Source organism: Alosa pseudoharengus, unplaced genomic scaffold (assembly GCF_046254945.1).
Source record: "Alosa pseudoharengus isolate Yale_2024_CS ecotype anadromous, Long Island Sound unplaced genomic scaffold, YU_APseudo_1.1 YU_APseudo_1.1_scf_15, whole genome shotgun sequence".
Classification (NCBI taxonomy): Eukaryota; Metazoa; Chordata; class Actinopteri; order Clupeiformes; family Clupeidae; genus Alosa; species Alosa pseudoharengus.
In genome coordinates, this window is record NW_027468620.1 from 10,280,555 (window position 1) to 10,306,899 (window position 26,345).

At 43.1% G+C, this 26,345-nt stretch overlaps 1 protein-coding gene across 1 annotated transcript; it reads right to left on the minus strand.

Moving 5' to 3' along the window:
• Positions 1-489: 489 nt before the first annotated feature.
• Positions 490-26,345, minus strand: LOC143124752 (uncharacterized). Its single transcript, XM_076286459.1, has 14 exons — positions 26,318-26,345; positions 24,798-24,847; positions 23,426-23,534; positions 22,416-22,574; positions 22,041-22,152; positions 21,481-21,536; positions 21,232-21,363; positions 20,862-20,941; positions 19,697-19,849; positions 19,192-19,391; positions 17,112-17,241; positions 8,173-8,363; positions 6,245-6,437; positions 490-702 (listed from the first exon to the last, which is right to left on the minus strand). The coding sequence occupies exons 1-14, from the start codon at positions 26,343-26,345 to the stop codon at positions 490-492; spliced, it is 1,806 nt and encodes a 601-aa protein (XP_076142574.1).

Here is a 26,345-nt window from a genome sequence, read left to right on the forward strand (position 1 = left end):
AGTGTTCCAGCTCGCTAACGCTGAGGCGCACCACAGGAGGCCTACGTCGAAGCCAAAACCCCATTTTTTCCCCTTTTCTTGTGGGAGGTAAAAGAGCTGTCATTACTGGCTTTAGCACTGCCCTCAAGTGTGTGGTTCCTTTTTCTCAACAGAACTGCTGATAGACTGCAGATTCAGCTCATGATGGCTCTGTAACTAGTATGCCACTTACTATCTGAATATTATTGAAATACAGCAGCAATGGTTAGTATTGTAAATAATTATGAAGCATAGCCTGGCTATGCTGGCAAGCCTGGCTATTATGAGACTTGATGAAGACTTACAGCGCAGTGTCTCGCGGTTATCTCCCCTGACATGCTGACACATGCCCCCACCACCACCACCACTCCGGTCGGGCAATGTTTTCTCTCTCTTGCTGTTTCTGCTTGTAAGAAAACATGTTGGATCTGGTTTGCAGGAGTCGTGTTCGCGTTTTTCGATGTTTTGGCCTCATTTCGGTGCGTTCATTCCTCGGCGCGTCCGCCCCTGCTTCCTCGCGGCCACACTTCCTGGACGCGGCCGCTCCGCCTGCACGCCAGCGGCTCCTCCAGATCCCACGGAATGATCGTGGAGTTTCTCCAACCGCACACAGAACACGAGACTGGATCTGCTAAGGCCCAGCTGGCTCCAGGCCACATATTTACTGAGTCTACGGAGTGATGCCTGAAAGAGGGGGAGAAGGAGAAGAAAGTCAAGAAGAGGAAAATAGAGAGAGAGAGAGAGAGAGAAAGGTAGAAATGGAAGTAGAGGAAGAGAGGGAGTTATGAAGGGAAAAACAGAGAAAGAGAGATAGTAAGAAAGAGAGAGGAAGAGAAGATACAGAGAGGGAAACAAAAAGAAAGAGAGGAGAGACAGAGCATCGCTGCCAGCAAGGCAAACCAAGCAAGGCCAATCCAGCCGGGTCTTGCCAGCGCTCGCTCACACAGAAAACTCCCCTCATCTCATAACGGAAATCTTTGGCTCCAGCCTGCGAGTGAGGGGATACTCCCTGTCTCACAAGCTCTTTAAGAGCAAATCACTCACTTGTTGCAGACTTGTGGGCCTCTGTCCTTCCACAGCCCAGAAGATCAGGGCAGAGAGAGAAAAGCCCAGTGCAGACAGGAAAGGAGAGGCTGGCTCTGAGGCCTTGTGGGGTAGACGGTGGTGGGGGTTTGAGGGTTAAGGTAGGAGGGGTAAAGGGGGTACCTGGCTGGTGGCTGACTGGGATGGGGGTTCATTTTTTTTTCATAACAACAGCGAATACCAGGCTTGTTTGTTCAGTATTTTTGTGGATAAGATGGCTTCTTTTTTTGTGTGGTTTTTCAGACCTGTGCAAACTTTTATTGGCCCTGTGTTGGATTTGGGGCAGGAAACCAGAGTTAATGCCTCTCTCCTACTTCAAACGGATGCCAGGAGCTTTTAAATGTCAGGGGGAGGCAGCCCTGTGCATAGAGATGCACCTGGAAGTGCAGCAGGAGCCCAGCCGAGCCCCTCTGTCTCTCTCTCCCTCTCTGTCTCTGTCTCAGTCTCTCTCCCGTCTTATCTGAGGGGCTGGAGGTGGCTGGATTCAAAGTGCTAAAGCAGAACAGATGCCCACACATACACGCACATACACACACACACACACACACATACACACACACGCACGCACATACCTGTACACACACACACGTACATACACACACACGTACATACACACACACACACACACACATACACGCACATACACAAACACACGTACATACACACACACACACACACACTCTCTCTCTCTCTCTCTCTCTTTCACACACACACACACACACAAACAAACACACACACACACACACACACTCTCTCTCTCTCTCTCTCACACACACACAAACAAACACACACACACACTCTCTCTCTCACACACACACACACACACACACACCACCACCACCACCTTTTTGGTATAAGATGTCCAGTTTGCTGGTTAACAATACATTCTGGCATTATCAGTGCCAGACCTTAGGATTCACTTTAAGTTTATGTCAGTGAGTATTACAGTAAGGTTGCTATTTTAAGGATAAGCAGAGTATTGGAGCAGAAAATTGTGGCCAAGGTGGCATTCATTTATATTAAGGGGGGGAAAACTGTGGCTGCCACAGAATAGGCATCATAAGCATATTCAGCATAACCTTTTGATGGGAACGGGCAGAGGTTTTCTGCAAGTGGACGAGATGAAAAGGCTGTGACTGATGCGTCGGTCGACAGTGTGGTCGTTAGTGTGAGCTGTTGATCAACACTATGACACCCAGGGTTTGAGTTTGGGAGCGCGGAATCCGATCCAAACTCCATTTTAACGTCCTCTACTGTACGCCTCGCTTGCTGCAGGCCGGGCTCCAGATGCTGGACAGCTAGCGCGCTGCAAAGTATGCGTGCGATGCCATTAATCACTGCTGTCTGATTAGGGAGGTTGGGAGTAAACGCAACAGTAGTGCGGTCTCTGGATCGCTTGTACTTTCAAATATCACAGCAGCAACTGCTGGGATTTTGCGAGCTGCGATCTACATGCACACGCACAAGGGCCTCACAGTGGACGACGCTGCTTTATAACCTGGGGTTTAGAGGACTGGGGTGAGATGAAGTCCAAATGGATGGGAAGACCTGGGATCCCACGATAAATCCTACAGATCACCGGAACGATAAGCTGGAAAGGTTAGGAAGCATGAGCTATTGCTTAGGAGATGGGAGATAAACCTCAAGAACTTGTTTCGGGTTATCACCAGTCTTAGGGAGACTTGGGGTTTCCATGCCATAGAGAAGAGAGTGCCTTTTTTAAGAGGGGAAAAATCATATCAGTGCCACCATTGTTACACTGTTTTAAGACTTAAATGTTTTGGAAATCATCCTAGGTGTCCAATAGAGCACACTATGGCACAATAGAGTGGTGGAATATGTTGTATGATTGAGTAGTTGTTTGGGTACTTGAGCATCGGTCACAGTTATATGCGTGTGTGTGTGTGTGCGTTGAGTCTGTCTGTCATGGGCAATTTCAAAGTCGGCCGTAACAAATGATGAACACACCCCGGCCTCAACCCATCCACCCTTCGCACCACAAAAAATATGAAGAGTACAAGAATTCCCCCTTCCTCTGTAGAGGAGGACCCTCACAAAAATAGGCATATTTTAACAACCCAACTCCTTTTATTGCGTCTTCAGACCACATAGAAGACAAACATGGAGGTTTTTTGGCAAACAGAGGACTTGCGCCCCCCCCCCCCCACACACACACACCCAAGAAATGTGCTATACATCTGTAACCATCTTTGCTCCATAAAGTTCAGCAGCCAACTCTGTTTATCTGTGAGTCTATTGGTCGAGGGTGGAGAGTGAGGAGGACAATGGGAGTAGGAGAGCCAGTGTGGTCGCCGACGTGTTTCTTCACGTGAGCGTGAACGCCGATGGATAAGACTGGAGTCGGATCCAACTGCGCCATTCACCGCTACAAACGGGGCCAAGCAAAAGAATTACATTTCAATGCCTTTGTGGGCAATACCAAAAATAAATGTAGGAAAGTTCATAAACCATCTGTAACATAACAACGGGACTAAGAATTACAGTTTTTATTAGATTATTACTAACCTTGAGGTATCAAACTTGAACCCGTTCCACACAAACATGAAGCTGTTGGCTATTGTACACACCCTTCCTTATGCATTATGTCCTTTGCCTTTTGTTTTGTGCCCTTTTATTTAGTATAAAATAAAGGCATAAAGATGTTTAAGGCAACAGTCAACGGTAATGGTGTGACCGTGGTTGTAGCGGAACGTTTGACCACTATCAATTAGCCGTACCTCTCCCTTCCACAGTGCCCATTCCTCTCATTCTCTGACAATTGCTGAGCCACATTCTGTTGTTTTCCTTCCAGATCTTTCTTTTTTTCTCTCTCTTTCTCAGTAAGAAAAAAAAAAGTGGGAGAAAGAGCGAGAGAGATGAGGGTTTTTTATGAGACGTGTCATGACTGGAGTGGGTGGGGTTGAGTAGGGTGTGGGTAATTGAGAATCCTGGGATGCCTTTCTTCTCTCGCCAGAACCACTGTTTATGGGAGCTTGAAGTGAGTCGAGTTGTTTCCTCTCAAAGCCGTTATTACACGTCCCTCTCACCCCTCTCTCTCCTCGCTCTTGCTGTGCCTTCGGAGGGGCCAGCTGAGTCCTGATCCCCTGATCCTGATCCAAAAATGCAGAGCCCAGAGCACCACTGATGGGCTATCGCTCTCGGTCGATACCTGCCAACTGCATGGAGATTCCAGTGCACTCATGTGGTAAATGACTGAGAAACACCTGTCTTGTGCTGAGTCAAAGCGTTAGCTGGCTTTTGGAGATTTCACTAGAAGCAGTCTTCATTTCCACACCCTAACCTATAAGCCTATAAAGGTGTACCGTCATCATCACCATCACCAGGCACAGGTTTATTCTAGTCTAGATGTTTGGCCTTCCCATTGCCAACTGCAATGCATTTCATGTCAAGGGAAAGCTAATATGACATGCTGTTGCTTTTGTGGATACCTTTTTCAATTAGAATAAAATGAACAGGATACAAATCATCCTTAACACACACACACACAGGCAACATACACACAAAGAGCCTCACCACACACACACACAGGGACACTAGACATGCACTCCCACTTCCCAAACCCCTGTTTCCCTCAATGTGAAGTCCTGTCTCCCTTCAGGCACTCTTCTGTGGTCTTCCTATGGTGGGTTCCACATGACCACCTAATTCCTCCCCAGCAGACAGGAGGTCAGAAGTCGGGTCAGCCCACCCCAACCGCCACACCCCCACAGTCCTGGTGATCCCATATGCCAGCCAAACCACTGTGTCTCTCACTCTCTCTCTCTCTTTCTGCCTAATAAGCTTATGGTGATCCCTTGAAGTTTGACCATAAGACCGGATGCTGAATTCCTCCTGTGACGGCGGTGGTCAGAGGTGGCTTTAGGGATGGCACATTACCCACATACTTCCCTTCTCGTCGCTGAACTGAGCTGGGTCACGCATCGCTGGGTCATCGCTGTCTGGTGGAGGTGTGTGTGTGTGTGTGTGTGTGTGTATGTGTGTGAGACATATCTTGTATTCTTACATATGACCAAAAGTGCTTTGATGTTCTTATCAAAGTCGTTTTTCACACTGATTTCTCTGGGCAAAAAAATGCAGAACTGAAGTTCAATGTTTTCTACCAATTCAAGGGAAAACTATGACCATGAAATGAAAGAGAGACAGAAAAGCATTGACTGTAACTCCCTGCTTCTGCCAGTTTTGCCCTCCATGAGGATAATCAAAAGATACATGAGTGGTAAGAGCTAGAGAACTATGCCACTCTGCAGCACTGACTGCAATACAATGCAATAAATCAAGAGTCTGGTCTCTGCCATATGTCTTTCTGAAACCCCTCGGTATGTACCTTTGACCTTGGCCAAGGTTATGCATGTATCATATTATGTATACACCAAATTAAGTCAAATGAAGTGGATCAATCATTTGAATCACCACTACACTGTATAGATTTCTGAGGCATTATCAGTTTCAGGATTAGGCTGATGTTGTCCTGGTCCGGTTGCCTCTCCTTTTTCACAAAGTGAAACAAAGAGAAAACTTTGACATTGATTTACTGAGCTAACTGACCGTTAAGGGTGAGTAAGACCCAAGTCTCAACTTTCTGCCTTTCCCATGAAAAATTATTTTTATGGGACAATTTTGTGTGATCCACCCACCCATAGAAAATATGGATAGTGCATTAGTATCTACCAAAGCATGAAGTCATAACCATTGAATGACATTGTAAAATATATCAAATTATATTCTGCAATACAGTCATTACTCTGACCAAAACAACTACAATTACACTGAGCACAGATATGGAGGGTGCCACAGTACTGCCATTGCTTTAAAAACAACATGATATGTAAAAGTCAAATATGATACAAAACATTTGATTTAAAAAAAAATCATGCACATGTTTACATTCATTGAAGCAGAGGAAACAAATACCTAACACTAATCCCTATGGTAACAGGCACAGAAAGGGTCACAAAAATAAGACACAACATAAAGCATGGACAAAGAGAAACAAGGCAACAGATAGAAGAAGAAAGAACAAGGGAAAAAGAGGAAGAAAAAGTTGGAGACAAGAAGAAGAGAGGACGAGAAGAAGGGGAAGAAGTTATGCTCTTGCTCAGCCTGCTGTCTGTCATCTGGAGACTGCAGTGTAAACTCCTGTGCTCCGGGGGGCGCTAACAGCAGCAGTAGCATCAGCAGGCAGCTCCTGGACAGGAGGAGGATTAGGAGGAGGTCTGCGCAGGACGACGATGTGGGCAGTGGTCTGGTGGCGGAGCAGAGCCTGGAGCTCGTCCTCTCCGCTGCCGACCACACTAACCCCGTTCACCTCCACCAGCCTGCGGGGAGCACCAGCACACAGACAGACAGACAGACAGGCAGAGGCAGACATCAGCACATCTGCACCGCCGCCATCTCTGACCACTACCATCTCCGCCACCGTCACCACCACCACCACGCTGACGCCCCCGTGCCCAGAATAATCTGAGTCCTAATAATCTTTGCAGCTCACGCAGGGCAGCGTTGCCAACCAACCACAGGAGCTCGCTCACATGCCAACACTGGCCATGCCTACTGGACAGACATGGACGGATGCGTGCATGGCTTTGAGACCACAGTGATGGAGACATGCCCTTTAAAAGCCCCTGAGGAGGCTGCCTCGCTAACAGCCCTGTAGGGACTTTGGGAAGAAGCCATGTTACCTGAGAGGAAAATTTCCCTGTGGTTCAAATTAAGATATCAGCTCAAGGATTGGAACGCATGAAAGCATATTATTATGTGCATTAACAGCCATGCAGTGAGCATAATATCAAAGGGCTTAGCCGTAAAATATCTCTGAAATATTAATGCATCGTTTTAAAACAGACTCTCAGCCCATTAAACATAGCCTTCGTTAGTTTTTATTTATAGCCTTCCATCAGTAAAGAATGGAGATTAAAAGGAGGGAAAAATTAAGGCTTTGTATTTTTTCATTGACTGTGAAAAGAGGGTTGGCAGGGATTGTCTGATTAGTAACCAAACACACACAGTTACGTTCAAAAACGCTTTGTGGTGTCTGGGTGGCTCCTGTCTCAAGGAAAGAAAAAACATGCACTCTTGTTTATTTCTTTCAGTACTGTGTGTGTGTGTGTGTGTTTGTGAGTGTGTGTGTATGTGTGTGTTTGTGAGTGTGTGTGTGTGTGTGTATGTGTGTGTGTGTGTGTGTGTGTGTGTATGTGTGTGTGTGTGTGTGTGTGTGTGTGTTTATGTGTGTTAGTTAGTGTGTGTGGAGGTATGTGTGTGTGGAGGTGTGCGCGTGCATTACTCTACAGTATATTACATGTGTGTGTGTACATTGTGTGCTGCACAACACTCTAACAATGCCACAACTGTATATTATTCTTGTTTTATCTATTGCTACTCACACACTTCAGCGTCCAAGTTTTACGTTTCAGTGTTTTCCTGTTATGGTCTCTGCTGCTGACAAGTTTCCATGGCAACAGGGGAAAAAACTGGAACGAAGCATGAAGTGCTCCTCAACACTGGAAACTTTGGGAAGTGATGCTCCTGAGCCTTTTTTTCAGTTTATTTTATTTATTTTTCACAAAGTCCAATCAGAAACTTTATTTATTCAAGTTGCCCTTATTCAAACCACCTCATCATCAGAACAAATGTTAATTTGACTCTATGTTTTGACTACATGGAAATGTTAATTCACACAGATAACCTCAAAGCAGCTGAAGTAATAGTAACAATAACAAAAATAACCTGAAGGGCACTCAGTTAGTGAGTACAATTCTAACAAATGTGGAAAAAAGACGTGTCGATGTAATGTAAATGTAATGTAAATGAAAATGTAATAGGGTATTCCTAGCGCTGTACTACACCCTTTCAGCAAGTTTCATAAGAATTGCCCTACCCCCACCCCCCCCTTTGTCCTGCGGATAGACAAACATAACCTTCTTGGCGGGGGTAATTACAATCTTTATTAGCCTGCCTCTGCGTGTAGCTGAAAATATTTTACTGGTAACAGTATCGCGACTATTTGCAGTATGTATGTAATCAGTCAGGATCAAGGGCAGTCTGAGACCCTACCTGTCGCTGACACAGAGGTGGGACTCCTCCATGCGATGCACCACCACCAGGCCTTGTCCCCTAATGAGCTGGGCGGTGAAGCCGAAGCCATCTGGCCCCTGCGTCTCCTGGGTGGCCACCAGCATGGCAGGGGACTGCAGAGACACCAGCTGGCCCAGAGTGGAGCGTTGTTTCCTCTCAGCCTTCTCCTCCTGAGTGCATCACACAAACACACACACATGCAAAAAACCACACACACACACACACACACACACACACACAGAGTACATATGTATTGTTGTCATATGAGACATGTACACATGCATGCATACTTGTGTACATACACACACACTGCCGAGCACACGACATATATAATCAAGAGCAGTGAAATGCTGGAGGCTCTCATTTAATAGCATACAACTGAAGAAAAGCTTTGCTTTTAAAGCACCACTCTCCAGGTGATAAAACTGGCATGCCCTGTGATCAGGCTAGTGCAGTAAAATGGCCCTTATTATCTGTGCAGTCAGCGAGATTGAGACAGAACCACTGAGTCTGTCTTTCTTCTCCTTTATTTCTCCGAGGTAGGCCGGCCAATCCCATTCCACTGCACGAAGGCATCTTCTCAACCTTCTCTCAAGTGTGAGACCATGCACTGGAACCATCTGCAACGAGATGAATTCCGATTCTTTTACCTCCCAGGCCTAGGAGGCATTCAAGCCTAAGTCACTTGATCTAAGTAAGTGGTTCTCAAACTTTTTACAATGAGTACCACCTATCACCATTATGACCGGCATTAAAATACAATTGTGTAGGGCAGTTTAACTACATATTTTACATTGTACATACTGTTTTGCGTCAGGTCAAGAAAGTCAAAAACTAGTTGAAATTTAACTTCAGTGATTGTGTTTTTTTTTTAAATTTATTATACATATTTTGATATAATTTGAAGTGTTTATTTTGTCTTTATGAAAAAACATCTTGAAGACTCCGGGAGTACCACTAGATAGAGTCTGCATACCACCAGTAGTACCCGTACCACAGTTTGAGAATAACTGATCTATATCACATTACTTTACCTGGTTTCAAAAATAGTGTGTGTGTTTACTTAAAGAAAAGAAATTAAAGAAATGATTGTAGTTGCGAATAACTCTTTACACAGTGTTGTAGCATTAGCTTGCCGTTAGCTCTTGTGGAAAGACTGTTTAAACTTTCAGGGTGTGAAAGTTTAAAAATGGCAGTAGACATGATGTGTTGAGAAGTGTTACAGTCCCTCAGTAATATGCAAAGGCTGTGTAATGGCACACCTAATGAGGCAATATTTTAGCCAGGATGACCCGGGTCGGCCTTCAGTTGACTTATTCCATTAAACCATTGCCTTGAGCAGGCAAAGTCCCATTTGTTTCAGAGTGTCAAGGCTTTTCCCATTTTTCACAAGTCCATTAAGCTAAAGGACATGTGATCTCTACTTGCTGGCACAAGTGAAGATAACTGTTTAAACAAATGCATTCCTTATTCAATAGACACGGACAGACCTACAGTATACTGTATGTCAGCAAGACACAAGTTGTAATAAGCCATGTTTGAGACACAAACGTTTGTTTTGTCTTCACAGGCTTACCCGTGTCTTCCCCCTATTCTACCTGAGGGCAAATCTCCACACTAGCAGAAAAAGTCATTGCCTGAACACAAGTGTTGGCATCAATCTTAAAGAGACAAGATCAGGCACATGGTGTCCCTCACCACAGGTGAGTTTTGTGTTCGGTACAGCATCTGTTGACTTCATGTCCCGCCTCAAGCCAGTTCCTAGCACTGGAACAGGTTACTGCCAAGCAGGGAACCCTGCCTGAATCCTTCTCAGGTGATAAGGACAGGCACATATCCTTCTGTACACGTGAGGGTAGTAAAACCAAAGCTCTATCTGCAGCACCAATCACAAGGTTAGGTAAGGTTACCAATTAATTAAAGAGTTGATAAATCAATTTCACCTGTCAATATCAGACACACCCGTCAAGTAATGTTAGAACATGTCTCTATGACAATGGCCTAATTATGCAAATGCAGACTGAGTGAAAGGTTTTACATTTTCGTTTGGATATTTTTGGGATGCTTTCTAAGGTGTCCCATTGACAGGTACTGCATGAACTCTCGGCTGTGTGTGTGTGTGTGTGTGTGTGTGTGTGTGTGTGTGTCCACTGCTATCAGGTTTCAGAGTGATGAGCGGATAGAGCTGGTGAGGCCTGTCCATCAAAAAAATTCCATGACTTTTCCCTGACTTTCCCTGACAAAAAACCTGAATTTCCATGACTTACTATATAATGAACAGTGTTGGGTGTAACGCGTTACAAAAGTAATGTAATTACTGTAATATATTGCTGTTTGCGGTAACGTGGTAATGTAAGGCATTACAAAAAAAAATTGGGTAATATTTTACTCGGTACAAACTTCAGTAACGCGCGTTACAATGCATTTAACCCGAAATTAAGGGGTGTTTTGTTTTGATACATATTTGCCACCACACCATGCGAGAACAACAGAGGAGAAAAAATCAGCGCAAAATAGTAGAACGTTATCTCCTGATACTGGTTGAGTATGATTGCTGCAGCAAACTCGCAGGCGGACTCTATTTGCGGGATGGACATAAGCCTACGCTCATTATTTTCAGCTTGTCAGAGACAAGGCTATGAAGAACATAATAGTTAGTGCACTTTGTGTGCGAAACCGAAAGATCTCTCTATGCCTCGCGAAATAGCACAAGTAAATTAATGAAACATCTAAAGTAGTGCCACGCTAATCTTTTTGATTCTTGATAAAACACAAACTATGCTGTTGTGCATGTCAGCTTTGTGCTGTGAACTTGAATTGAAGAGAATAACGGGATAGAAATGCAGAAAAAGATTGTGTAGCCTGGCAGTGCCACCGCTCCCACCACGCGCATCACGCACTTTGCGTTGGGCACCAAAGGACAGAGGGGGCACCCAAATGTAACCAATGAATAGCTTTATTGCAAACTGCGTTTCACTCTTCATCAATAACGTTTACAATGTCAAAATGCACTAACACGATGTTACATGCAAGTTTGATACCTTTTGGGTTCTCTCAATCACCACGTAGTAGCCTACTAGAATTGGTGGGTCTTCAATAATTCGTTTTCCAAGCATTTAGGCTACATGAAGCACATGATATGCTGAGTCGACTGAAACGCATTCCATTCAGATAGCTAGGTGGATACCAGGCTCATAATTCACTTGTATTCGCAAAACTAAATGTGAAGCAACATCATTGCATACTTCCATTTCCAAAGCAATGAAGGTTGCTTCAAACAACTTAACATTGTGCATATTATTGTTAATATTGTGCTATCAATGTAACTCAAACAAATAAGGCTTGTAAACAAGAGCTGGCAAAAGGGCATTATGACAACGTAAAGATCAATGCTCTTAAAGTGACAGTGCACCATTTATAGGTAAAACATAATTTCTTCAGAAATTAATGTTTAAAAACACACAGGTGTTTGAGTGTTTGAGTTATCATTTAAATGTCACTCACTCAAAGCCACTCACTTAGGGCACCGAAATGGCCAGCAGGCCACCATCTTGACATGTCTTTATTAAAGGAACCGTATGTAAAAAATGTATTTCAATGAATCATAAAATTGCCCTGATATGTCACTAGACATTAAGATATCATGTTCATTTCAAATACTTATATCACTGACAACAGTAGTCTGGCCAGGATATTGTCATTTAAAAAGTGAAGTTGCAGCCCTCAACTGATGTTGATGTTGTCATGTTGTGTTTTGGCCTAATGCGCCACCCTCCACCTATCTACTAATCACAAAGTCAGTAGTGTTTCGTCATCCGGTTGCCAACTCTGCCAGTCAGAGGGGAGGGGAAGGGGATACACCGCTCTACAGTAATTTGAAAGTGATTGTAGTACCAGTTTTGGCCACAATCTTACATACGGTTCCTTTAAGCTTTGATTTACAATATAGTAGGCTCTCTATTGATTTTAATGAGTAGGCCTAGGCCTTAAAGTTACAGTATTTCTATCACAATTTAGCAGACTTTGACCTTTTGTCGGTTTTTAACAAAATTCTGACTATGATGTTCCTTGTATTGCATCATGAGCACTGCGCCTATTGCATTCTACTGTTGTTAGCCTTAAACCTAGCTCACTCATTATGCTAAACCACATCTCCCTCCATTGGAAGAGCAAGCTGCATTGAGCGTAATAAACTGCATTTAGAATGGCAAATCCATATTTCTAGATATTTTGGTGAAAGTAACTTAAAAGTAATGCAATAGTAGTGTAATGCCTTACAATTCAGAGACAGTAATATTATAATGTAACAAATTACTTTTAAAAGACAGTAATAAGTAATACATAATACATTATGATTTTGAAGTAACTTGCCCAACACTGATAATGAATGGCACAATATACCGACCAATGATTTCAGAGCAGCCGCGTAGCATTCAAGAATCTTACTTTTTTAGGGCTAGAGATGAATAAATGGGCATTGAATAAACAAAGATGGGCAAGCAGTAAAGATAATAACCAGATATAAATCAATTATGCATGGAAATATTTGTATTGATGTATTTTGGCAAATACATTTTAAACTGCTACAACAAAATTCCCTGATATTCCATGACTTTGCTAGCCTGGAAAATCCAGACCCTGGTAATCTAGAAAGATTAAAGGTCCAGTATGTAGGAAATAATGGAAAATAAACTGTAAACATTCCAAAAATGATCACCATATGTTGTCAGAGAGTAAGGAAACACGATGAATTGAAGTAATGGCTTATTTGACAACATTACTCTAACCCGTAAAACCCTGTAAAACCCATGAAAAAAAATGAGTTACGGGGCGGAATCTCTTGGAATTTTCGTTTATGTTTTGAACGATTAATTCTAGAATAGCGTATTAATAATGGGCTAGCGCGTCCTCCTATTTGGGTTGCCAAATTAGCAAAGGCCAACTGTCAACAGCTGTCAGTTGTAATCATGAACGTCTCAAATTTCCAAAATTAAAACAAGAAACACATTAAGTGGACATCGGAGGAGCTTCCTGAGATGGTGACGTCTTCATCAAACGAAGAATATCAAGTCTGACGCAGAGCTGGCTGGCCATATTTCTCCACAACAGGTAGCCTAGCTTCTTAACTATCAAAAAGAATTTCAAGTTTTTGCCTGAAATTGCACTGTGCCTATTTACAAGGGCATTGTTCCCACCTCTTCTGGGGCCTACCATCAAATGTTGGACCTTTATAGAAAGCTGAGAACCTCTAGTTTTCGTAGGAAACAGTCTAAATAAATGTGTGATGTACTCACAAAGAGTTACAGAGGCTAGAATATAGTTTTTTCTTTCTGCCGGATTACAAGCATCTCTGAACTGACCACATTTCAGCCCTCTAGGTCTCTTGATATCCCTTAGAAACACAACTGAGCCCTAGTACCAGGTCTTGTGAAGTTGTGTGCAAAAGTAGATCAATATAGAATGAAAATATGAGTGCTTTAGACTATTATTTGCCAAGGTATGCCCATGCGTTTTGTAAAATGCCTATGGATACTCCCCATAGGACTTTTTGTTATCCAAAATGCATACTGACAATCAAATGCTTACTGCACATGAACCCCTTTGTGTAGAAGCATAATCCTGGTCTCAAATGAAAGGTAACACTTTGAGGTTTCATGCTTGTATTTGAATTACACTTCAGGGGTTCTGATATGAAATGACTACACTAAATATGGAATGATTACAAAAATGTCTCTATTTTTGCATTTACTTTGTTGGTTCAATGTGTATAAGATAGACTATACATCTGTACAACTAATATTGGATAACACAACATGAAGATTCAATTTCTATGGATTCTTGTGAATATTTCAGTACCCAATATGTTGCATCTACTTATTGTGCTGCAGCTACACTGCAGCCAGAAGTCAGGGTAGCACCAAAAGCGGAAGGGGGGGAGGGGGGCATTTTGGATCAAATTTAATTGAGACATAATACGATTAATCTGAGAATGTAAAGCACTATACAGATTGTACATGAAAAAAGTTGGATTTTGGATTCCCAAGATTCAAAGCTTTGAAATGGTGTATAACATTACTATGCTACATAGAAATATGGTGCATACAATTGATTTAGAATGTTGGGGGAAGGTGGGGGAGTGGGGTAACCGTCCCGCCGGCGGGACACTGAAAGTTATGTGGCTAGGCTAAACTTCATCTGCATCGCTAACTTCAGCTAAATATGTTACGTTGGTTAGAGAGGTATTTTTTGTTTTCACTGTTTCCGTAATGTGTAGCTGGGTCATGGTTGGAGAAACGTTAAAGCAGCTGCAGGTCAACTAACGTTAGCTAAGTCTTTACATCTGGCAACCCAGAAGAGGCTCGCGTCTGGTAGTCTTGAGAACATTCACCAGTGTTTTGATTTTGGCCTACAGAACGTTTGGTAACAATCCTACAAATCGCACCTTTAAGGGTCTGGCCACGAACAATGTAATGGCCCAACTCGAGGGGCGGCAAGAAGCATGCATTTAAAAATCTCACTGCACGCAATTGGATAACACTAGACCATGTTTAGTCTGAATGATTTCGGACTTTGACGCAATCGGATAACACTACAACCAATGTGTACTGTCCTCCAACGTTGCAGCACTGTCTTCATCAGTTTAGCTGGTTCCCTGGAATGCAAGGGGAAAAAGTAACATGCATCATTGCTCATTGCCAGAGTGTTTCGCAGAGACAATTCCATTGTGCTCTCGCGAGAACTCTGGATTTCCAGGGTATAACTTTGCCCCAAAAATGATAAAATTCCCTGACTTTCCATGTCTGGAATAGACTTTCCAAAAATTCCATGATATTCCAGAAATTCCATGACCCGTGGGAACCCTGCCTGTCCTGCTGGTATGTGATGTGAATGCCTCGTAGCATAGGCTGCTAAGGCCCCCCCCCCAACAGACACATACACACACACACACACACACACACACACACACACCCAAACAGAGAGAAGCCAGATGGGGATCCCATAGAGGAAGTCTGGTGGAAACACCTTATGGGAGACACACAGGAAGAAGAAACATGCGTTTCATCTTCATGTTTGAGGCTCCCATTCATCCAGATGCATGCCATTAACCAGAAGAATGCACTCTTTAATATATATATAGCTTATGAACCACGGAAAGCCATCAAAAGGCAGGTATAAGGGGGCAAAATGACATCTTGATGCGCTTGGTCAACTTTGATTAACTACTAATGCTAAATAGTCCTCTTTAGTATGCCAGTCACACAGTAAGTACTGACAACAATCAACAATCTTCTTGAATGGAACAGTATTTAGCCGTTATTTGCTTTTATAATGTATTTAGCCAGGCTAATGGCTCAATGACACAAAAGACAGGGCCTATTTATGGAGCTTTTTCTTTCCTTTTGGCTTCCCTTCTTCAGGGAAGTAACACAAACCCCAGACAAGCCAAGGAGTCTGTTATGCAGGAGAATGGCTTCCAGGGTTAGTTAGAGAAGTGTGGCTGCTAGTGATGATAAAAGTATTACGCTGTCAGATATAATAATGGGTTTAGCATGGGCTTGGGTAGCGATAGCACGCATCCTAATGCTAACCCTATGAATCATCATGTGCTCCGTTACGAGCCAAAACCTGCCGCAAGTATTAGCTTTCTAATCTTTTCGCCACCGGATCTATTCAACACAATCACCATCAGGACACCGGGACCAGGGAGTAATCAAAGCAGGGCTAACTTCGGGGAGCTCCAGAGCTCGACCACAATTGCTGTATCTCGACCACCTTTCCCATGGGAAGGGTGAAACCCAACTCTACTCCTTAGCCACGGGTACCTCCGCCGTCCAACATAAGGAGTGGAGCGAAGAGTACTTGTTTAGAATTTGAGTCCATTTAAAAGAGGGGGAAGGTGGGGGTGGAGGGTGGAGGCGGAGGGGGAATTTTGCACAATTTCCTTCCAGGGCTGGTCTGTAGGCCTAGGTCCTGTGTCTACCCAGTTTCTTTTTTTTTTCTTTTTTTTTTAAGGCAGCCAATATATAATAATTTCCGTCAGTTGTTGTCCTTCTCCTCTCCCTCCTCCTACCACATTCCCTCCCTTCCTACATCTTCTGGCCTCTTCCACTGATGCTCGCCAGCTTTGATGGATCCTCGAGATTAAGCCAGTGATGAAATATTTCCTTATTGTCTGTAATCTAGTGCAAATAAACGGCAGTCTGCTCCTTATTAGGCTTCCAGCTCCATTAGTTTCCCAGACTGCTCCACGGTCTGACCCGCGCGTTAACTCTGATTAGGTCATATGATAAACATTAGCACGGCCGCTTTTCCCACAAACTCAGCACCTAAAGACCATAGCCCCAGGGCGGCAACGTGACACGGAGGCTTTTCAAAGCTGAGCCGCGTGTGTCCTTTCATGGCACCTCGTTAGTCCGCTCTGATGGGATGAAAGAACCACATTAAAAAAAGAAGGGGGGGGGGTGAGGCTAGGAAAGGAGTCTCCCATTGGGACATACAGATAGCTGTAAACATGCTAGTAGAGGTCCCACAAGCTCTTGTTCCCACCTTTACGGCTTTTGTCAGAAGTGTTTAAAACGGTTGGCATGGTTACGGTCACAGATGTCCAGAGACGGAATCTCTAATAAGTTCCGCTAATAGATAGCGCATGTCCTGATCAGAGGCTTTGCAAAGTGTGCATTGCAAAGTGCTTTTGTCCACGGAAAACAGTTAATGAGTTGCAGCATATTTTTATGGGGTGAAAAACATGATATTAGTCAACTAGGAAGACCCTATTAAAGACTGTGCATACCATAAACAATTAATTAAACATAAGAAAAAAACATGAGATGACTTGCAATTACATAAACATATTTTAACCAAGGATTATTAATGCTGATTACTGAGTCAAAAATGAATGTTTGATTGTACTACGGTACCTTGACCTGACATTCCTCGAGGGCTACCTGAAGATGAGCCAACTGGCGATTCAGGTGAACTAAGGTGATCTCCTCTTGAAACACATGGCAGTTCAGTCTCATCTTCTCCAGCAAACGCACTTCCACCCTCCTGCAGAGTTGAAAGAACATATCAAATTATTCCCCTTCATGCCTGTCGCCATTCTTTCATGACACTTGAGTCAAACTGGCTCTCTGTCTCCTGACGTACATCACTCGCAGCCACCTCAGCTATTGTTACACATCAAACCCTCACTGAGATGGATTCGGCGTATAAATGATTCAAAGGCACATTGATTAGCTTCATATGGACATCTGTGCCCGTTTCCCCTGGTGCTCAGGGGAAAGTTGATTAATGGCTCTGCGGCAGCAGTATGTGTGTGTGCCCAAGGGAGGTCCGGTTTTCAGTTACTTATCAGGTGATTAATGTGGGACCCAGAGTGGTGGGGAATGATTTTCCTTTGTTTCATTTTTAGACATGCCTGGCTGGTATCTGTAGAGTAGAGCCCTATGCGTACAAACAAAAACACCCAATAAATCCTGCCTGCTCCGGGGCAGTGATTGAACAACGAGGCACTGGGAAAACATGTTGTATACACTTCTGTGTCAGCTCCAATACTTCCTCTGTGGATTTTATCAGTGAAAGATCTTTTTTTCCCTCCTTCTGCTGTTTGGATACAACTTGTACGGGGCAATGTTCCTGAATTATATTTAACATGATAACTTTTAACGTGTCAACTGGAAATATTTCCCTGACTAGTAAGTTGATATGGGCTTTTTCTCTTGATTAAAAGCATTTACAGACAGTCAAACACACAGTGCTCTTTTTGTCAAGTTCAGTGAATGTGCTCCTCACAGTCCTCCAACTGTTGTGTGAGTGCACTAAATCCTTCAGCACAGGAGTTTTGAACATTCTAACAAAAGATTTTGTTCCACAGCAATTTAAGGTTCTAAAATTCCATGTTGACTTCAATGAGCCCAGATAGAACGTTCATTTTCCCGTCACTCCGTTGTGACGATATGTGTTGAAGGGGAAGAACTCCGATATTTACACACAGTCCAGGCCAAGCCAGACTTTAGTCTAAAAAACATGTTGCTTCACCACAAAATGGAGTGCAATTTGATTGGCTGTTGAAGTGTTCTGTTGGCTGTTCTGTGTATTGATCCTTTAACATGCCAACTGGATTTGTTTTCCCTGACTAGAAAGTTGATTATGAATTGTATCTATGTTTCGTCCTATATTATCACTACATGTGTAGTTGGCACATTCATTAATTCCCTCCCTCTCCATCTCAAGCCAGTGTGTGGTGAGTGTTCTGGCGTATAATGGCTGCCGTGCATCACCCAGGTGGGTGCTACATATTTTTTACAGTCTATGGTGCTACACCACCAGCGCTACACATTGGTGGTGGTTAGTCAGGTTCCCCTTTCACTGTAAAGTGTTTTGGTGCCATGATAAAGCACTAGGCTTGTAGTTGGAATGCTTTACCTCCTTGTATTCAGTAAGGTCTGTTTATTTGGATATATGGGTTGTCATATTTTGAGTCAAGAGTTTGTGAGACATTCCACCGGTGTGGAGATGGAAGCAGAACTGTATGCATAATGTTATATTATGTAATAGCAGCTAGCCACTAGGATCATCGGAAAGCTGAGGTTGCGCACTTTGATATGAAGTGCATGTTTCTTTCTCTCTCTAGTTTTCACTGTTGAATTTTGTCTGAAAAATTAGTTCATTTGAAAAATTTGTCCATTAGTGTTATTATGTGATAATAGGCTATTTTATGTCATGTTCTTGAAAAAAGTCAAATTTGGCTATATTTCCCCATAGCAGTCTGTTCTCTTTAACATTTTGATCAGGCAAGTAATTTTGTTCAAAAAATCTAAATTCATGAGTAATACAAGGTGTGGCGTGTGAACTGGTTGAATTGCATGTATCTCACGCCTATTGCGTGAGACTTGAGAACCCTGGCGTTATAAATGTACGTTGTTATTGTTGTTGTTGTTGTTTTGCATTATAGTTAACTCTACAAACTCTGATTCAGTCTGACTATAGTGGCCATACCTGTGCGTCCTGTGTATGGCCACCGTGCTGAGACTGTCCTTCAGGGCCTGCAGCCTCTGTCTCTTGTCCTGCAGGGAGCTCTGTGTCTGGGCCAGCTGCTCCTCCAGTTGCGCGCTGCTCAGGCCCTCTGTGTCTGGCTCCGCGTCCATATTCCGTAGCTCACCGCAGAAGGCCACCAGGCCATGATGAAGCTCCTGCACCTGCAGGGTCGAATCAGAGACAAAATGGTGGACAGGCTATGCCACTGGGTGTGTGCAGAGTTATGATAAACAAACCACTAATGCGTCTGACTAAGAACACAGCATTGTATGTGGTTTGTTATTATTTTTCATTTCTATCTGTGACGATGTCCTAAGGGACTTGGCAGTCTGGAGTCATGTCACAATTGAAAGTTACCACAGTGAAATTGCAGAACAAAGACTACAGGCAGGATTGCATAATACCTCTTTGGTACATTGTATGCCATTTTTCCCCCTGAGAGAACTCATAAAATACCATAGATTACCTGCAAGATCACATTCTGAAGGGATTCCACCTGTTGGTTCAACTCTTGCAATTTCTCATCGTTGCAGCATTGTATCTGGTTTTCTACATCACAGTTGTCCATGACTGGACATGCTGGGGTCGAAGCTGAGAGCTCAGATTGTGTTGGTTTCTCCTTGAAAAGCACGCACAGTTTTTTGTCATTAGTGTCAAAAGGACAAACAGTATGATTCTGCAAAACGGATGATTGATTTTCATTTCAACCCAAAACCAAAAAAACACTTCCAAACATATGCGATTCATGTGAAAGGGCAGTTTCGGGTAGAACCGCTTCCCTGTGATTTTTCGCTCGGAGCACCATGGAAACAAGCAAAACTAGTTAATGCAATTTGGATTGAATTGAGAGAAACCAGGAGGAGATCGGATGGCTCTGCATCTGCATGCCAGGGCATAATGTTGCACAACCACATAAAAGGCATGGCCTCGAATATTGCCATTGCTCGCTGGCACCTGCTGAGTGCCAGCACAGCCACACCTGTTTGATGCGAACCAGGAGCGTGATTGGGCCTGTCTATAAGGAGAAAGAGAGGCTCGCATGTGAAAGACCATTCAGGGAAGCACAGCACAGTGCATGCAGATGGTTGTTTTGCTCACTGAAATGGTTTGTTTTGAACGCAGCGGCCCTTGTTTGCTTCGCACACGGTGGTCTTGAGCGGTCAAGCTGCCGTGAAGCAAACACTTCAAAGGCCACAGGTGCCTCACTGAACTCTGAGCGCAAATGAGGCACAGGCTAATTCTTCCCTAATAGTACCCATCCACAGGCACATTTCCATCCTACGACGTCCCATTTCACACACACTGTGTGCCTGTGCTGCAACTGGACCCGTATCTCAGTAATAAAAACTAGAAAATTATGTTGCAGGAAAAAAAAAGAAACTAGAAGCCAGCGGTGGCTTTCAAATCCTGGATTGTGAGACAATAAAGAAGGCATTTCCAGTACCACTTGTCGAAATTATAGATAATTGGTTGTTCATTCATTCTGTAGAATGACACGTTGTACAAAGTAATCTTTGGTGTGGTACCAAAAAAATAAAACTGGAGGAGAATGGGGTTTGATATCTATCTACGATGTAATTATGATAATTATGATAAGGGGTTTTGCCCTGGCATGGATAACAAGCCTTTACCTTTTTGCACAGAAGCAGCTCTATGAGTCGACTGTCTGTGCCAAGCACATCCCCAACCAGCTGCTCCATGGGCAGCTCATCTGTACCAAGACAATAAAATGACAATGATAAAAAAAACATTTAGCAAAAAATAAATGTGCAATGACTGAGCACAATGACAAAACCCCAGTATAGAATGTTTTGGAAGATTAATGAATAAATGTCAATGCCAATTAGATATACAGTATATGCAAATTTATAATCTTATGTGTCCCTAAATGAGAGCAATGGCAAAACCAGCACCATTATTTTTATTATGCATGAATAAAATAACAGCATCATTAACATATATTATGTTAATACTAACCCTATCTTTGAAGTGTTCCCTTACCTTCCATGACCTTCAAGATGAAGGAGTCCTTCTCCTCCTCGCTTCCAAGCATTCTCAGGCATGACTCCAGCACTTTACCCACTGTTGTGTCCTTGGGTGTCCGAAGGTGTACGATCTGCTCCGATGCACACACTGTCCATTTCAGAGAAACATTTAGCAACACGTAACATGCGTAAGGATGTATATTTCTCTTTGAAGATATTAATAAACAAAAGCAGAATATTCATAACTTTGCTTAATATTATGTACCTTTAATTGTTACTTCAATTAGCTGTGAGTTTCTCTGGGCAACAGCACTTCTTTGTCTGAGAAATAAACAGTATGTTACAAGCTGTGGCAGAAAAATAAAAAAAGAACAGTACTTCATGTTGACTAAAGTTAGTCATGTTGACAAAAGGAACTTTAGTTACATTGTAAGTTATATCTCAACTGCCTTAAGGACTACAGAGACATCACTAATAGTATAATGAAATGTTTGTACATAATACCCATATTTGTGGTACAAAATCATTACCCAGGTATGCATACTGAGCCACAATATTTGTGTTCAAGAGCCGCTTTTCTACAAAGTCAAATATTAGGACAATATGAGCATATTTGAATCTGTTTTCGTTTACTGCCGGCTTTATGGGCAAAATGGTACCACACCAATTATGCGCCACATTTGGATGCCATTTAACCATGACAAACAAGAAGAAACACAGAAACACAGCAATGCCTGTAGACAGTAAACAGAGCCCCTAGTTTCAAGCACGGGGTCAACTCACGTTTGTTTACGGAGAGAAAAGCCAATGATGCGTCTCCCCTACCTGAACCTGAACGAGCACTGGTTTAGATTGCTGACATGGGGCGAGGAGTGGGATCTGGTCATGGACACAAGGGCAGCTGTAAACTTCTCGACATTGTGCGGCCCAAACGCTGCTATGGGAGAGAGAAAGATAGAGAGAGAGAGAGCACGGAAAAACAACGTCAGACATGACTGTGAGCATCACCATTGCCATCCATCTTCATTTATTCAATGACAAATGATATACTGTGCTACAGAGCTGAACTTTGTGCACAGTCAGCTGTTTTGGCACACGTGTGCATAGCTTAATGGTGCAATGGTTTTGGGAGTGTCCAGTTGAGAAGCATTCCTCTTGCAGTGAGGGAAATAGTTTTGCATTCATGCTGCTGACACTTACCTAGAAGCGAGTCCACTCTCTGAGAGGCCGTGTTGGGTGGATGAAGCTCCTCATAGATGGCAGATAGGAGCCTCTCTCTGTCGTCCAGGTTGGAGACCTGGAGGAGCTCTAGAGTGCTCAGGTCAATAGAGGCGATTTGAGAGCCACTGAGATGAGCTCCTGTAGCACACAGTCATGTTTAGTAAGAAAGAAAGTAAGTAAGTAATTTAACAATTAGAAAACAAATCCATACATTGAATTAGTCCACTGTTTAACTTTAACCAGATAAAATGACCATGGGCAATGATGACTCTCTTGGCATGAACCCTGCATAGTTGTTAGTGACAAAAATGGGTAGTTTAACTCAGAGGATGTGGTAAACCTTCTAATAGAATAGCCCTATGACTTCATTTACCCTGCAAAATGAAGCCAAAAGACTCCTTCTATTAGGAGGTTTACCGGGTACCATGAGTTAATTCACCCTGGTTTGTCACGAATCCACTACCTATATTAGACCAATTGTGTGCCTTGCCAAAGTCCTATAGTGGAACTGCATCAGTGAGCATTTTCTTCCAGTTTTGTAAACAAAGCGAATAACAAGCCAAGCAAATTTAGTTCCTGTTGCAGATTATAAATCTTTTACAGTATACATCGGCTCCAAATATTCAAAACAGGGTTTACAACTCTGTTTACAAACCAAGGGCTGAAAATGTAATGTTTCGCATAATGTGGAAAGTGTTGACTGCCCCACGAGCTGTGGTGGGTAGTCCCCTTCCTTGCCAAGCAATCACAAGTCGAAGGGGCCCAGCCAGTAATCTGGCGAACGCCCACACATACTGCCCGCAGTGTGACAGATCAAACAGTGCATTCGAATGACTCTGGTGAGGAGACCGTCAGCAAGGGAGAGGCCAGGATCAGGACCGGGGCCGGGGCCAGCGGGTCCCTCCCTTGGCCGGGGCCGTGGGGAGCCACTGGGGCTTTTTCCCTTCACTGGTGGATGAAGGGAGGGAGGGGGGCAGCAAAGTCTTTACCTCTAATGAGGGGCAGGCACTGGTGGAGGCCGATGCTGCTGAACCACTGGCAGACTTCCTCCGTGTTGAGCTCGGCGAGAGCTTTGGCCCGTGGCCCGTTCAACGACTCCTAACAGCAGAAATCCCAAAAGCCATGGTCAGCAGACGGGCGTGTGTGAGCATACGCCCCAGACTCATTGACACATGGGCATACACAGACGCACACACACACACACACACACACACACACACACACACACACATACACACACACACACAGACAAATACATACACACACAAACATGGAGAAAGAAGGAGAGAAAGGGTGACAGACACACACACAAACACACATAAATACAAAGGCACAGACACACACACATGCATGTGTACACACATATACTATGTACGCTTTATGATATATTGTCTTTTGGGCTCCCACCGTCGATTTCAAGGCAGCACTGCCTGGAAGGCACTAGGGTTAGGCAAGGGTTAGGGTTAGGTGTGGCAGCACTGCCTTGAAGTCGACAGTGGCAATGATGCCTTGAAATCGACGGTGGAGGCCCAAAAGACCATCAAACACAGTTTATACATATCCAGAAGTGTTAAAGTCCACAATCAATTTCAAAATGCTTTAAAGGAGCATCATATAATCTTCACCATCAAATTAATTATTTATTACTCTGTGGGTTAAGCACAATAACGTGCTGTATCTAGGCTGCTGTATAGTCCACTGTAAAAAAAAGAAGGAAACATGAGATCATGCCAATTTCGGTTGTGTTCCTTACACAACATTTAATAACTGAAATGGATTTTTATCTCCTGTAAAACATGCCTTGTGCCAAAAAAGTCTTGGCAAACGTCGCTAGTTGCGCGAGTAACCATTTGATCAGGGCTGTGTGGTCTGGCCAGTTGCCAAACTCTGGTGAATGTTCATGCATAATGGTGGAGCATATCGTTAAAGAAAAGATTGTTGTTAGGAAGCAATTTCACTGACAAATACGCCCACTGCCCAATTCCACTGACTCGGCATGGCTTTACTCCATTTGGTGTTCTCTGTTATCAACATAATTAGATGACATAAAATACAGGTCAAAGGACAAATGGAAACGCAAAAGGAAAAACGTGGCCCCAGTATCATTATTGTGCTAAATTTTACCGCCTACCCTTAAACTACGACCGTTTACACAGACATGAACTAGACTGATGCGATGCAGATATCGACAGACACCAAACAGACAGTGAGGTACATGGCACATACATTTGTGTGTCAACATTTTTCATAGCTGAAGCCTTCAGTGTGTGTATCACTTTACACAAATTACATGAAACTGAACTGTCAAAAGTAAGTTAACTTTTGACATATCACATGTGGTATTAGTTAGGCCAATCTTACCTTTCCAGCAAAATTTCCATTTTGGTCCTTTGATTGGGGTATATAAGATGCTGGAAAGGAATAAAAGACACACAATTATTTCTGGCAGTCATCTGCAACCATTTTGATATTTCAATGCAGTTGGTATTATTTCATTTGTTCCAGTCAAATTTGGTCCATTATTGGCACAGTTTGCGGTTGTTCGTTAACACAGCTTTAGCCATGAATCATCAAAACTAAAGAGTTTTATGAGTGCAGTCACTTACAGAGCTATTATTTAAAAGTTTTTATCTAAAGCTAACAGTCTAACTAGCTAACAGCCAACAATAATGGCTTGTTATAACAACACAAAAAAAAGAATATTTGGAACAAAAACTAGCTTGCTAACTGCTATAAAAGGTCAGTCTCATATTTTCACAGGGTTTTCCACCAAAGCACCAAATGACCATTGAAAGACAGATGTGATTAGAAGTTCTTCACATAACCATGTTCCAACAAAAGGAATTATAAGATGGTATACAAAAAATAGATGACATTATAAACATGGTTAGGCATGGCTAAATGTGGAAACGTCTTGAAAACATTGTGGCTTTGGCTCCTTAGAAGGCCAGTTCCTGAGGTAAACTAGAGTTAAATAAAAGCAAGAGTGCTGATAGGCCACTAGGCAGATTTGATAGGTCACTTCAGGTGCCACCTAAAAATTCTACACAGTGATTGGTTATCCTCAGATGACAAGTGGAACATTGAAGAAAACCAACTACAATGTTCTTGGTTGGAGAAAAGAGGTCAGGAGACTGAATGGATTGTTTCTTAATAATAATGATAATAATAATAATAATAATAATAATAAAATGCTCATTCTGGACATAGTGAAGCCTATATAAACTACTTATCTGGTGCCACCCAGAATGAGTCTGTGGTGGACTTGGGTCAGACAATTCTGGGCATACCTCTTGTCCTCAGAGGATTTTAATCTAATGAAGGGTTATCCTATCCGCTACATGAATGATGGTGTTTTAACAGTTTGGGGACAGGAAAGGCACAACAGCACGGACTAATTAGTGAGGACTATTTAGGCCCAGGGGCAACAGTGACTTTCCCACACAGAGAGCCCTCATACTTCTGCAGTGGACAGTTGTGAATGCTGAAAAACATGCTTTTTACCACTTATTCGTCTGCATTTTAAAGTATATCTTTAGGCTTTTTGCCTTTATTCAGATAGGACAGTGAAGAGTGGGAAAGAAAGAGATGGGTTGGGATTGGAGAAATGACCGCAGGTCGGATTCTCCCCATGGGCACTTGGACCCGAATCATGTGGTATGGACGCTGCAACCACTTATACCACAGTCCACCCTGCTTTTTTATGAACTCTCTCAGAGCAACATGAACTTCTGCAGTCTGGATCAGTGAAAGCTTAAGTAAAGTAAATGTATGTAAGTATGTAAGTATGTACGTAAAGTAAATGTGTTCGGAGTGTCATGCAGGTGCCTCTATGCAATATGGCAGCGGTGACTTTATTACCGACAGTTATCCGTCGTTGCCTTGGCGATCCTTCCTCCTCTGACACAT

Excerpts from the sequence above, each read along its gene's own strand:
- LOC143124752 (XM_076286459.1), bottom strand. The coding sequence starts at position 26,345 with ATGTGTCAGAGGAGGAAGGATCGCCAAG. Across the intron at positions 23,535-24,797 it reads ATGGAAATTTTGCTGGAAAG|GAGTCGTTGAACGGGCCACG; the intron begins GTAAGATTGGCC and ends TTCTGCTGTTAG. Across the intron at positions 17,242-19,191 it reads GCCATACACAGGACGCACAG|GAGGGTGGAAGTGCGTTTGC; the intron begins GTATGGCCACTA and ends TCAACTCTGCAG.